Raw genomic sequence first — 14,466 nt, 5'->3', positions numbered from 1 at the left:
GATGTCTTCACCCAAATATAGCGAGAAATATTTCATATGGATCTCCATAATGACAAACAACATTTAGCTTGTATGAAGAGATAGCTCCCCTTTTTTACAATTTAAAGAAGATTGGGGTTGACAGCTTTGATAACTCTCATAAATCTCCCCTCAACGAAGCTGTCACTGGAAAGCATCCATGAACATATCAAACTTACAGATGCCTGGCATGCTTCTAGATGTTTATGTCAAGATTATTGTCTCCTTTTTTCTATCCCCGCTCAACCATTCTTTTTAATCACAGTGATCTGTGCTACAGCCCTTTAGTTTCTCCAAGCCTACCTTTCTTTTGTATATAACAGAGTCTGAAATTGCACCATATAGTTTCATGTTTGGAGTCTAGTTATTACTAAGCATAATCACATGTTGTTTCTGTTGAAATTGATTGTGCTGTTCCTGAATGTATTTAGGAATCAGTTTATAGAATAGTTGTAATTTTCATAAGGGTGACACAGTATACATTGTAAGCTTCACTGTGTGTCATCTAACATGTCGCTACAGAAAACCTAAAATAAGAACATAATTTCTTAGCATATAATTAAAGAAAGCTTTTTTGCCTGAAGAAAAATGTCTACATTAGCAAGTAATATATATAAATTCTTTTAATCTATTTTTGAGAAAATATGCTGGCTTCTGTTCAAAACTCTCAGCATAATCCAACCAAAGTTAAACACTCACTAAATTCTGCTGATTTAATTAGAGAGTTAAGCATAAGTTTAATTCTCTCATATTAAAAAAAAATAGAAAAAGTTCTTAAATTTCCATAGTGCTTTTATCTAGCAAAATTAACTAGTCCAGTTTTGTGAAAATTAATTACAAGTTGCACAGAAATAAATGAAACTTTTTAGTATAACTAGAGTCTAATTTATTTCAGTGCAATTTAAGTGAAACTTTTTCTGAAATGCATCCACATTATTTTTTTTCTAAAATGCATACCTTTTCCTAAGCATTCTGTAGGAAAATATCAGTCTCTCTTAAGAACCAACCTCCTTCAAATATGTACAAGTGCACTTTCATACTTGCTGTTATTTCAGTATTGAATTCAAAACCAAATTTTGTAATCTGATGTGCAAAATTATATTTAAAAGCATGCTGAAATACATTTCTTATAAGATCACATCATCATAAATAAAGAAGTGCTACTTGGAGGAATTTCTTTAAAAATGGGAATGTGTTCTTGGCACTGTGTTATAAAATATTTTTCTTTGTGCAGGAAGAAAGAAAAATGAAGTCTCATAAAGCTTTCTCCTTTTTTCACAAAGATGTGAAAGTGTGTAAGGTGCTTTTGGACATCCTTTAATTTAATTTTCCTTCCCCCAACACCTATGAATTTTAAAAATCTTACAGGTGCTAAAAACAGAAGGAGAGGACCTTGTTCCAAGAAGCTATTGGGATACTCTGAGACGTAGCACGAGCCAGGCACTCTTTTCAGACCTTGCAGAGGTATAATAAAACCTCTATGTGGTCCATAAACTGTATTTCATGTACGTGTTACATGTTACATTGTATTGTTTTTGTCCATTATGAATATTATATCTTTTAACATTGATTTTTTTCTTGCTTTTGGATTTCTTTTGGCTATTGCTTGTTTGTTACCAGGATTTGTTAAGTATTTGCCATAAATCTTTAAATACCATCACTTTAAGCTGCCAGATGTGTGGAAAAATAGTCTTGTGTTTCACATCCTGAAAATATTGAGTATCATATTTGTTTTAAGTACTTCATCATAGATATAACTAGCCTTTCCACATGTCTAGAATTATCATATATTTGAAGGGCCAAAAAAATAGAATCAGGGGTTCCATTTAATGAAATACCTAATTTTTTAAAAAGTCTGTGTGGTTAAAATGATACCTCATCTACTACTGCACGAGTTATATAGGAAGAGTTCATAGCTAGGCTTATCAGGAAACATCTAACTTTAACAGACATGTGAAAGAGGGAATTTGGACAGAGCATTTCTTCCGCTGCAGCAGGGTTATACCTACCAAAATGCCCTCTTGTACATACCTTGTCTGGCAGGTTGAAAATGTATTTGACCTTAGCTCTGTGTCCTACTTGCTAATGGATGGAAGCCCTAATGGGTGATCTGCAGACCTCCCAGCTAGAAAAAAGGTAATTCTTATATTTATATTTATGGAGAAACACATTAAGAAACAGCAGACATTTAGACTTCTTTGTTTCTTAACAAAAGGAATGAATATATTTTATGAACAAAATGTATTAATAAACAAAATCCCAAGATTATGAGAACCAAAGAAAATATTTTATCTGGCAAATTGGGACTAAAGCATTTTATTTAGTTTTATGCACAGGACGTTGTAAAATAGCAACTATCCAGATAAAAAGTCTTTAGTGGCCTTATTTATATCTACCACTTCATAGGTAAATTACTCCACATACTCTCTTTTAGAGGCCAACTATTGACTGCCCTACTTTTTTTTTTCACTCACTGCAATGATTGATTCACACTGAGCAGCATCTGATGTGGCATTCTGTTGCTGTGCAAACTCAAAGGATTATGAGCATCCAGTTGAGGATTGTCTCTGTGCTTCTCCCTTCCTACAGAAAAACTGATTTCAGCTGCCTATGTGTTTTGCCCCTGCCACCATAAGGAGCAGCTGAGGCACACTAGGCTTCCTTGCATCCCAGCAGATCCTCAGTCTGTCACACACCCTTCCCCACCCACCCTGCACCCATCTCCAAAGTCATACTTGGGATTGAAGAATCACAGCTGGTGTACAAGAACTATGTTGGCCACATGGGCAGAAAGACTCTGTGGCTGGAATTCTATATCCAGCCTTGAAACAAATTTCTGAGGTGGGACCCTGACCTGAGCTATGACCTCTAGACTGTGTTGTGTGGCCATAGAATTGCACCTGCAATTATTTTTGTGTGCAGGCAGGTCCATGACTGTAAATGCTGAACATAAATTCTGTAGAAAAGAGGTTGTATAATTGCTTCACCATGTACTCAGTTTCCAGGCCAGCTTGCCATGACATAACTTCTTAAAATCATATGAATGTGCCCAATTCATGCATATTCTCACTCATATTTTTAAAAATCCTCATTTCTCTACCTTCTTCTGGAGTGAGGGAGAAAGAATGGAACTAGCAGTACAGGTTTTAAATATTCAAGTTGCAGGGAGAAAACAAGAGAACCATACAAAATAGGTAAATTGTCATTAATCTGTCTTAATTGGGTTATTTTCCCAGAGCAACAAGCAAAGGAAGGAAACAGAAGATATTTCTCATATAGACTGATAATGAGTTCTTCAGATAAGCATTAAAGTGACTTTGGTATAAGGAGTCAATCTTTTTTTAAAAAAATAGTGGTTAAATAAAACCAATATCTATGTTACATTAGTGATGGAGAAATGATAACATAAGGGCCACACACTTAGAAATATATGTAGGGTTTCTTATTGCTAAGTATTTAATGAAACTCTTCCAGCTGAATATTACTAAAGTGGACCACAGCTGCAGCACATCATAGAACCAGACCCAGTGCTTCTGCCTCATAGCCTTGTGAAGAGATGACAAGTACAGGCAAGAGCAGTCAGTGCTGCTGCAACTAGAGAAAAGCTGTTCACACCATTTGAACGTTACTTGGGACCAAGGCAGTACAAACGTGGTGAGAGTGGCATGGCGCTTATTATTGCCTTTCACCACATCCAGAGTATAGCCAGAATGTTTTCTTGCCTGTATTAACAAAGATTAACATTTTTGTCATTTTACCAAAGCTGGTTATGTCACTTGAGCTGAGCTGTGTACATTCTAATTCTTTTTTTTTTTTCACCTGTAAATAAACAAGTATGTCTGAATTCTTGCTAACTTTTGCATGGTGTAATTTAGAAGTCTCACAAATGAGAGAGGGAGGTTATCATGAAATTCCAATTTAATGAAAATACAGCATAATATTTTGTTACTTGTGAATTACTTTGTGTTGCTGCAGCTTTAAATTCTTAATTTTAATGTTTGCCAAACATTAAAAGTTGGAAGCTATGGCAAGAGATAAATTTAAAAAGGAGGAATAGGAGAGAAAAAGAAATAGGGAAAAGCTACTGTTCACAAATCTGGCTGAATGTAGAAAGTGGTCATAGCTTCACAGTGGATTCTCCCTCACTGAACCCCATAGCAGTATAATATCAATAGCTAATTATTTGCAGACATCCAAAACTAATTGGACTAATAAGAGTGCTTCTCTTGCCTTGAAGGGTGTCTCAGGCTTGGTTCATAATACTGTACATTAATGTTAAATAATATTATTTACTGGGTAGCTTTGAAGTAGACAAGCTAGAAATGTTTATTTTTGCAAACTATTCTCTATTCTTCTAATTTATGTCCCGAAATGTTTTACTAGAACATCTTCCTAACAGAGCCATCTAAACAATGTTTCTAGGACAAATTAGTATTGATTGCTAGTATGGGAGAATTGTGGTGGGTATTTGTATTTTTGAGGAATGAAATTAATTTAGCTTGAAATGTTTCCCAATGATTCACAAAACTTTAAGATCAAAGAAATTGTGGTAGTCTTCTGTGATGACCTAAAGAACAGAAGTCTTACCATGCACCAGACATCTGCCTTGTAAATTGATTTCACACCACTTCAGGAATGTGTCCAACTACACTCAATGATTTTGGAAGCTGCTGCTGTAATGTTAATTTGTCAGTTTTATTTGTCAGCATCAAGTGCAGCCTCCTTCAAGGTTTTTCTTGTCCTGATTATTTAAGTTGTGCTTTATAGGTCAAGACTGCATTTTCAGGAGAATAACAGTTTTATAACAAAGTAAGAAGAATAAATTGGAAATGGAAAATTGCAATAGCAGTTGATTCTGTATAAAAATATAAATAAGCCATGATACTATCTCTGAAACCAATATAGTGTTTTGCAGCAAGTATCTAGATCTGGGTTGTGTGGTATGTGAAACTGAAAGTCAACCAGTTTGATCAGATATTCTTTAAAAGCTGTAAAGGTGAAAATATCTCAATCTGTACATTTATAGACTTACCTATAGAGCAGTCTCTTAGAGTTCCAACCTTTCTCTGTCCATACTTGACTTTTTTCCTCATAAAAGGTGGAATCTGTCATTTTTACATGGACAGATATTTGCAGAGCTATAACACACATATCAAAAACCAAAATGTCATGAACAGTTGAGGTGCCATAATTTTATTCTCCCCAGCAAATTATTTCCTTCAGCAAATACAGTTGCAATGACATTTTGACTTTCTGCCATAATAATAAACATACTTATTTTCATTAGTTTTTTCCATTTTTCTAATTCATTTCATCTGATCCTATAGTCTTTGTCTTGTTTTCTCATCACGGATCATCATAGCTCTTTTTAAAACTTTCTAAATCTAGAGACAATTAATATTTGATATGCATCATGTAGGCAAGTATGATTAATAAATTGCTAACTGTTTTGCAAACATTCTGAATATGTACAACTAATATCTTACTGAGTTTGCAAATACAATAGATTTTATATGTATTAACATACATTTAGTCTTAAGACTATATTTTTAAGTATAATGTATTGCTAAAATATTTTGTTGATGCATTATTAAAACGATTACAAGTTTAAAGGATTACTATATTATATTTTAAGCGTGCAGATGATATCACCAATTTGCTGTCTGATACTACTTTGCTGGTACACTTTTTTGGCAAGAAAGGAAAAGCTGAGCTTAACTTTGAAGATTTTTACAGGTAAAGGTTGTTTTTATTCTTTCAGTAAATGCATATGCTTTGATTTATGTCATATTAGAAATAATACATATACATGCACATAATATTGTCTATTGCCATTATCCAGTGTTCCCAAATGTTAGCACTAAATTCATTATGCTACCATAAATTCATTATGCTAGACCAAAGGAGAAAGTGGCAATTTGCTGTTGAGTTTTGGTGGTACAGGTTGTCAGTGAAATTCAGTGCAAATTGCCATTCATATCCTTTGCCTGGCAATGACATTGTGCCAATACGGTTTTGTACTAGCACAACATTGGATACTGTTCAAAAGGTGTAGCTATCTTTACTTTATAGATACTTTTTCTGATTTGTAGATTTGAAAAATGAAACTGTTTTCTAAAACAAAAACACAATTTATGTCAAAGAACAAAGGGCCCAAATTGTAATATGCCATTAAATGGGAAGTTTCCATGCAATGAATGCAAATCTTATTGTAGTCCTAATGATGGATTCTTCTACTAAACATTCTGGGAGGAATGGAATGAATTTGAAATATATGCAACTTGATATTTTATATTTAGGGAATTTGACTTCAAGCACACAGTTTGCTGGTAAATAGAACTGAGTGCGTTTCAGATTCTATATGTAGATCCAGATGTAAGACCCCTTAAGGAGGTATTGAAATGTTTGAATAAATATCACAGTTAAATTGCCACTAATAACACCTGCTATTAAATTAGTACTGAATTAATACTCCAGCACAGGAATAGGGAACTTTTAGCCTGTGGGCAGAATCTGGCCTGTCATGCATCCCCATCCAGTGTGAGGCCCCAGCTGATTGCCTTTCCCTGTATCTCTGCCCACTCCAAGAAGACAGAGGGGGCAGAAGTAACTGTGCTGCAGTCTGGAGGAACATTTCTCAAGGCCTCCACTCAGTCCACTTTGCTCATCTGATCAGGAAATATGAAGATGGAGCAAAGTGAGCTCAAGTGGCTCCTTGCTTTGCTCTTCTATCACTTTTCCCAAGTGGAAAAGGTAAGGAAGGAACAAAATGGAGCTTGCTGCATTCCAAGCCAGCTTTTCTCCCATTTCTCTGATCACAGCAGGGAAGGGAATAGGAGCAGAGTCTAGCCTGAGACATTCTCAGGACTCACACATCTCCGTAAGAAGCAGGAGCTGACTTTGATTGACCTCCCCTTCTCTTAGTTCACATTCCTGACCAGGAAGGTGAGGAGTGAAGCTGGCTGCACACTCAGACAGTGCCTGGAGGCTGTTCCACATGACAGTTGGGTGTACAACTTTTTCATCTGGCTCTCATCCTCCAGGGGTGACAAGAGTGAGGAGAGAGAAGCTGGTTGCTATCTCCTTCATGCTAATGGAAGCAGACAAGCTTATTTTATCCCCTCTCAGCATGAACAGTGGGCTGATTTGAGAATGGACTTCGGGGAAAAGCCCCACTCTCCTGCCTTAGGAGGCAGTCCAGCCCTTGAATCTAATAAGGTTACTCATCCCTGTGCTAGGAGAAGATTTCAAGGAAGTACAATGCTGGAAGTGTACCAGAGTTGAGATACTAGTTTTCTCCTACACAATTGGACATCTGAAACTGTCATATCAATACTGTTATATCTTAGGTTTATGGATAACCTCCAAACTGAAGTTCTTGAAATAGAATTTCTTTCCTACTCTAATGGAATGAATACCATCAGTGAGGAAGACTTTGCTCATATTCTTTTAAGATATACTAATGTGGAAAATACATCAAGCTATTTGGAAAATGTACGCTGCAGTATTCCAGAAGAGCAAGTGAGTAAACAGGGACTTAGCTATCTGCAGCATTTGCACAGAATATTGCTTCCTTTTTAACAGTCTGATCATAAGCTGTTACCAACTGTGAAAAGTGGGGTGGGGGCAAGGTTTAACACACCATTGTAAAAAAGGAAAGGGGAGACACATGGTTAAAATCTGTTTACTGGTTGAGTCTAATTCATTTTAAATGACCAGACATTCTGGATTAATGATGTACAAACTGAAAGATGACTGGGTAGGCAGGCAAAGAGTTGTGGTACTTTATTTATTGATTGATTTATCTATTTATTCAAAGTTTTTCTATCCCGTCCCCTACAAACATCTCAGGACTTTTCTGTGACACTTGGCATTTTCCCAACATGCTACATTAAAACAGAATCATACATACTAATGATGAGCTCAGTTATCCAAATGCTACATAGCCAAAATGGCACCATTCATAAACAAGAATGTGGTGAGATAGGCTTGAGAAAAATCCCAAGGCTTGTAGAAGTACCAAAAAAAAAACCAAAAAACAAACCCCAACACCTTGCAGGGGGAACACCCCAAAGGGGGAAACCCCAGTCAAGCTTAGCATCCTCCAACTGCTGGAAGATGGTGGTAGTGAAAGAACCTGATGTGGAAAGAATAAAGTATCCTGGAACAAAGCATGGCTAAAATCCTGAACAGCAGCACTCCACACTACTACCCTTTATTGCAGGCTCTGCTTGTTAAAATATGTATATTCGGACTGTACAGACTGTGCCAGCTTGCCCCCTATGATTGGCATATCTCTTCCTATTTTGCAAACCTGGAGTAGGAAAGCAAAATGGTTTTAGTTGTTTGCCTTGAGAAGAACAATGACGTGTCCTTGGTGCTATTCTCATCTGAATAAAATGATTAAAAAGAGAACCACCAAGAGAGAACAAGTTCACTGTTTCATCTGCTTCTCCCTAAAGCCACTTTTAAATTAGTAGCTCTTCAGTGTCTAAACAAAAGTTTCAAAGAACCTGAGCAGTTACAGAAGTAAATAATGTTGGCAGCTACTATATTTGTTAGGAAACAAATGTGCTATCAACAGTACATTTCAACAATAAAGATCAAGTGGAAACTGAATGCATCAATGCAAACTAATCGAGTTGATGTTACAAGTACCTCTTCAAGCATGGGATGGTTTGGATACAATTCACTTTTACTTGTTTGCAAAAGGATCAGGTTTAACTGTTTTAGAAGTACTTGTAAATAATTTGACTTTTCCATGGCTACATTTCCATGTCTTGACATTTTAGTTTATGAGACCAAAAAAAAAAGAGAGAGAGAGAGAGAGAGAAACAGTAAGGATAATTGAACAGTTAGTGGTACCTAAGAGTGCACACAGAAACAAACAAAACGACAATTGCCAATATGTTTAGATAAACAACACAAATAGGGTTCTCAGCAAATTTAGATTAAAGCATAATGCTATCAAGAAATATTAATTATAGTATAAGCTACTACTAAAAACAGAAATACTAATCACAGGATTAAAGGAGGCATAAAAATGAGTTAATTCCAACAAAATAAGGAGAGGGCAAGCGAGAGAATTGGAGCACATCCTGTTCCCCGACCCCACAGTTTTGATGGCTAGATAGGGTTCCCTACACACACCATTACTACAGAGGCCCCTACTGAACCTGGGTAGGCAGAAATTTGCCATCTGCAGTAAGCCTTGAAATGCAGCATCTCATGGGCAGGGTGAGCAGGAACTACTGAGTCCAAAGTTTCTCCAGTGCCCTAGATGGACCCGATCTTTGCCTATTGACTATGATAGCATTAGACCTTGCATGGCAATTTCTTCAGTGGAGGGGAAATAGTAAGTACATGGAACTGTCAGGCTGAATAGCCCTGCAAAACTACACATCTTTTACTCTGACTAGTTCAACCAAGAAGGGCTTTCAATGTGGTGATAGATCCACTTCATTATTTCCCACTGGTGCATTTCAAGAATTGCTCTGTTAATGAGCAGAAGAAACCTCTGTGTTTTGAATTCTTCAGATTTTGCAGACAGACTTAATTTATGTTAAAAGCAGGAAAGCACTACAAACTGCATGAGATTTATACTGTCAGAGAATTTGAAAACTAGCACTTGCTCCAGTTGACTTATTATTATTGGGTGGGATCATCACGTGACACAACTACTCAAGCCACCTCCCTCCTGACCCATACCTTGTCATTATTTTCTTTAACTATCTGCCTTGCATTCCAAACCCATTACAGAAGCACAGACTCTTTAAAAGGATATTAAAGTGCATAGTGTGGGAATAGAAAGATTACAGTTTGAATTCCAATGTCTTATTTTCTAATTCCACAAATAAGATACCCTTATATACAGAAATACTGCCCCACTAAGATCCTGAGCTACAGTTCTTTTCAGTTTACAATCCTGAACTGATTTGAGCTACATTGCAGGGGAAATGTCTTGAAAGATCTCTGCCTTCTGGCCTATTTGTTATGGTAGTTGGATAATCTCTAATTTAGGATTTTAAAGTTACTTCAGTAATGAATTGATGTGCAGTTTATGGATATGAGTCTGTGTAGCTTAGGTAGAGTCTCTTCCATCCCACTGTTATAACTGTCCTTTCCTTTAGTGGTGTTAACTTTTGAGATGGATGCCCTCAAGCTGGAGCCATTCATAAGGTTTTTGCAGGTGTTGCAGTAAATATCTCCAGCATTTGTAGATAGTACTGTGTGTGCTTTGTTCAGGAGCATGGAATTATTTTACAGTAACAAATCTTTCATCTAGCTGTGATCTGTTTCTTAAGTAACTAACGCAAAATACTTGATGTCCTTTGCACCTTGCTATGACATTCTTTCCTCTAAAGGCTTCAGCTGGAAAGTCCTCCTACTGTAGATTAAACAGTTGTAGCTTGGAATTTTAAACAGTTGTAGCTTGGAATTTTTAAATGTATGTACTATAAATGTCAGAAAATAGAAAAAGACAATTCTAGACCTAGACTACAGTCCTATTATTGCTTACTCAGAGTACTGCTTACCTGGGATACGTCTTATTGAACTTGATTAGGATTATTTGTGAATAAATATGTATGGGGTTGCATGAGTTATTTTTATGTCCTTATTTAACACTTCCACTTAAGGTTTGAGTATATTATATTACTTCTAGTTTCAAACTACTCAACGTTTTTGTAATAGTAAATCATAACCAAAGCAGTTCCTGTAAGCACAGGCCGTGCTATTGAAGCAGACATCCTTTCTCATCTAATACAGCTTGGCTTGCTACAGAAGTGTTACAGCTATGTGGGTAGCTATGTGTGATGGCTCTCTATCTGCTGGTGCCAGACAAGCAAAGATTCTTGCACCATTCATTTTGTGCCACTAATACCAATATTATATTGTTTAACAGGGCATTACATTTGATGAATTCAGATCATTTTTCCAGTTTCTGAACAATCTAGAAGACTTTGCAATTGCAATGCAAATGTACAATTTTGCAAACCGTTCAATAGGACAAGGTGAGAATGCCTACTATTAGAAGGGAAGCAGTTCTCTTTTTCTTAAACAGCTCTTCCACATTCATCCACTGTTGTTTCATAGTGTTTTGGAAGCTTTCTGTTGTTATATTATACGTAGTTGCATCCTTCTGGATGGCCTGTCTTTCCAAAATCCCAAAATATATGCATATTTTGCAGTCTATGAGGCATTATGCATGTATATCAAAGACTTTCCTCAGTAGCTAATAAATATTGGCTGAACAGACCTACTCTGTATTACTTTAGCACTTTTGCTGCCCTTATATAAACCTTTTTATAGAGATATGTTGTCCTGATTCTTCTAAATCCACAAGTGTTCCACTTGGATGTAATAATACCTTAATAATACCAAATCAGGTTTTATTGTTTTGAGAACAAGCTGCAGCAATCCTTGGGCTCATACCCTCTCCCCTCTTCCTCTGGTGTGGTTATGTGTAGAAATTTAAGATTACCTGTAGTCTGAACACATACAGACTGCGGTTAATCTATATGGTGTTTTAATATAGGGGCCTGGGCCAGTTGAGGCACCTCATTTCAGATTCAAAGATGCTTAGGAAAACAGGAAAATACCTGTCTCAAAGATGCTAAACCGTTTATTGAATACAAAGATGAACCATGGATGCAGAATATAAACAAGCAAAAGAAAACACATTCTCTTTTTCTGTGGCCACACTGGGTCCCTGAATAGGCCTGGGATGCCCATTGGGCCTGCAAAATTGCCTGGGCAAACAACACATCAATTCCTCCCCCTGTGCCAAGAAAAAAGATAGTGCTATCAGACCTGAATTTTATTAAGTTGCTCTCTCCCACTATTGTAGGATCTACCAGCACATAAAAGTTCTAACCCCTCCCTCCTGAGAAATGGGTATGGGGAAAGGAAGCTGCTTCAGTAAGTTTGGTCTCACTGTAAAAGCTGTCCTTATCTACAGAAATATCAGGGAAGGCAGCTTCAAGGGTATTATCTCTGGTGCTGTTCCAGAGAATGGAAGGTCATAAGGCCTTAGCTGAATACAAGTTTCTATCCTGGCTTTTGGGCTCAGGGCAAGTTCATTATACTATATGTTCAACTTTAATGTGCTTATTCAACACATAAGCACATTATGTGCCATGTCTTAGTGAAATAAGGTAGCTTAAACTTGTTTATGAAGCTATCTTGTTTCAAATAACTATTTAGGGTTCAGACAACACACTAAACTGTGATTAATTTAAAATGGAAACATAAGCTTCCTATCTCCTTTCATTAGTGCCAGAAAGGTGGGGGGGGGGCAGAGTTGCACATCCAAAGCTCACTGAAGCCCATTTTCACGATACTAAAATATTGTGCACCATTGCATCCAGACTTGACCAGTATCTCCAGTATTAACCACAGCACATCACCCTATCTAGGTGCAAAGTTCTATTGAAGCTTGACTGTCCTAATGTTGAGCTTGTCCTAAAGTTCATTTTGACCTGATTTGTACAATATGACAAACCACTGTGAGTAGCTAGCTAAAACAGTTGTTGAATTGGGACCAATTTCTGCAGGGTGGCGTATTTTTTGTGCACAAGCTACCCTGACAATCCATGGCTTAGTTTAGAAGTTTTTTGAACCATCATCAGTTGCCATGTCATCTGAATGCAGGGAAGCAATTTCATTGTGGATTGTTAGGATTGGCTACAGAGCCAATCAGAAGAGCAGCCCAGACCCCTGCCACTCTTCACAAAATCATCCATGGTACTACCAGTGACTGCTCCACCACCAATGCCCAAATGGAACTTTGTAGTATCCACTATTTGTCATTGCCACCTTTTTCTTTTCAGTCCATAAAATTGTGCAAATTTGTTTGCTTGCTTGCTTTGCCTTGTACCAGTGTACAGGAGCACTCCTGCAGCTCTTCAATATGTGTAGTCTTGGTCAATTTCCTTTTTGTTTGAGATGTCAAAGGGAATACCCAAGTAGAATGGGGGAACATACAAGGAAACTGACAAGGCAACGGTGCGTTGTTGATGTTGATGTTGTACAACATTGCATTTATCAGAATTGGGGAATGGTGGATTTTTTTTGTATGATGATCAGTTAATGCCATCATTGTGTGATTATTTTCACCTTGTTCCTAAGATGAATTCAAACGTGCTGTGTATGTAGCTACGGGCTTGAAGCTTTCTCCTCATTTAGTGAACACAGTCTTCAAGATCTTTGATGTAGATAAAGATGATCAACTGAGCTACAAAGAATTTATTGGCATCATGAAAGACAGATTGCATCGAGGATTCAGGGTAAGTTTTAGATGATATCTTAATCATAAAATAATTGTTATTCACTTGTTTTAGATATATAAGCAGCAAGTAAACTACCTAAGCATTGCTATTTCCCCAACCATTTGCAGGTTAATTATTTAATACATTCCTGTACTGCTTTTCAATCCCAAGTGGGTTTAAGAATTATGCCATATAGATATGTTTTGTGGTATTTTAAATGTTGTTGTTTAAATATTACTATCTATAATAATAAGTATTAATACTCAGCAGTGAAACAACATTTGTTTTTAATCTATAGTGGTTCTCAAAGCTAAACTATGGCCATATGGTTTAGCTGCATCCAACCTTAATTTATATTTTCCCCATAGCCATGTCTACAAGCAGAAAGATTTCAGTGTGACTCAAGCAGGTCATCAGTTCATAATCTAGCAGGTTTAATCTTGACATTACAATGTGTGGAAAGTTGGCTTAAATTTGTTAATACAGTGTTTGGGAAATTGTTGTTTAAAAGCTTTTGCCTGGTAGTTTTGCCTCAAGTAGTTTTAGAGGTCTGAATCTGTTGTCTTGAGTGCCCTCTAAAGTCAAGAAATTGGCTTAATAGTAGCCATTGAAATTAATTTTGTCACAAAGTATTTTTAAACGATTCTACAGATACTGTTGTGTAATTTTGCATTAATTCATTGTGTGAAATTATGAATGGACCCCTAAGAATTATAAATTGTGGAATATTCCTGGTGAATTCCAACAAATTCCATAACAAATGTACTACTTGCTTTTAAAATTGTTTTGAAGGGTAGATATAAACGATCTTCTCTGTATGCATTTCGTATGTTTAAGCTGCCACCTTGCGGACAGTTACTGTATCACCAGAGAATTTAGTCTGGATGTTTGTTATAATTTTAAGTTGCATAAAAGTTAACAGCAGAAACTATTTTACAGTTTTTGAGATGGTATTCCAATATCTTTTTATCAGCAGCGCAAATTATTTACCAAGATTTTAAGTCCTGTACTATAGAAAAAGTAATCATTCTGTAATATAGTTGTATAATACATAGTTGCATCACAAGTGCATGAATGTTATATCCTACACTGTCTACACTGTGACTAACAAAGAGCATTCTTTTGTATTTTCATGCACTTATCTCTGGCTGCCTGCACATGTTGCCTACATATGCACACG

General features: G+C 36.5%; 1 protein-coding gene across 2 annotated transcripts in view; it reads left to right on the top strand.

Moving 5' to 3' along the window:
* The window catches only part of MICU3 (mitochondrial calcium uptake family member 3), a 50,850-nt gene that overhangs the window by 30,705 nt on the left and 5,679 nt on the right, over positions 1 to 14,466 (top strand). For both annotated transcript variants that reach the window (XM_044455212.1, XM_044455213.1), the window contains exons 9-13: positions 1,387 to 1,482; positions 5,654 to 5,754; positions 7,368 to 7,539; positions 10,922 to 11,030; positions 13,147 to 13,304. In XM_044455212.1, the coding sequence (XP_044311147.1) occupies positions 1,387 to 1,482; positions 5,654 to 5,754; positions 7,368 to 7,539; positions 10,922 to 11,030; positions 13,147 to 13,304 (636 nt within the window). The remainder of the gene's footprint in view (positions 1 to 1,386; positions 1,483 to 5,653; positions 5,755 to 7,367; positions 7,540 to 10,921; positions 11,031 to 13,146; positions 13,305 to 14,466) is intronic.

The sequence above is a fragment of the Varanus komodoensis genome, unplaced genomic scaffold (assembly GCF_004798865.1).
Source record: "Varanus komodoensis strain SLA01 unplaced genomic scaffold, ASM479886v1 scaffold8, whole genome shotgun sequence".
Classification (NCBI taxonomy): domain Eukaryota; kingdom Metazoa; phylum Chordata; class Lepidosauria; order Squamata; family Varanidae; genus Varanus; species Varanus komodoensis.
Note: the sequence above shows the minus strand (reverse complement) of the source record. Positions and strands in the feature narration are given on the sequence as shown.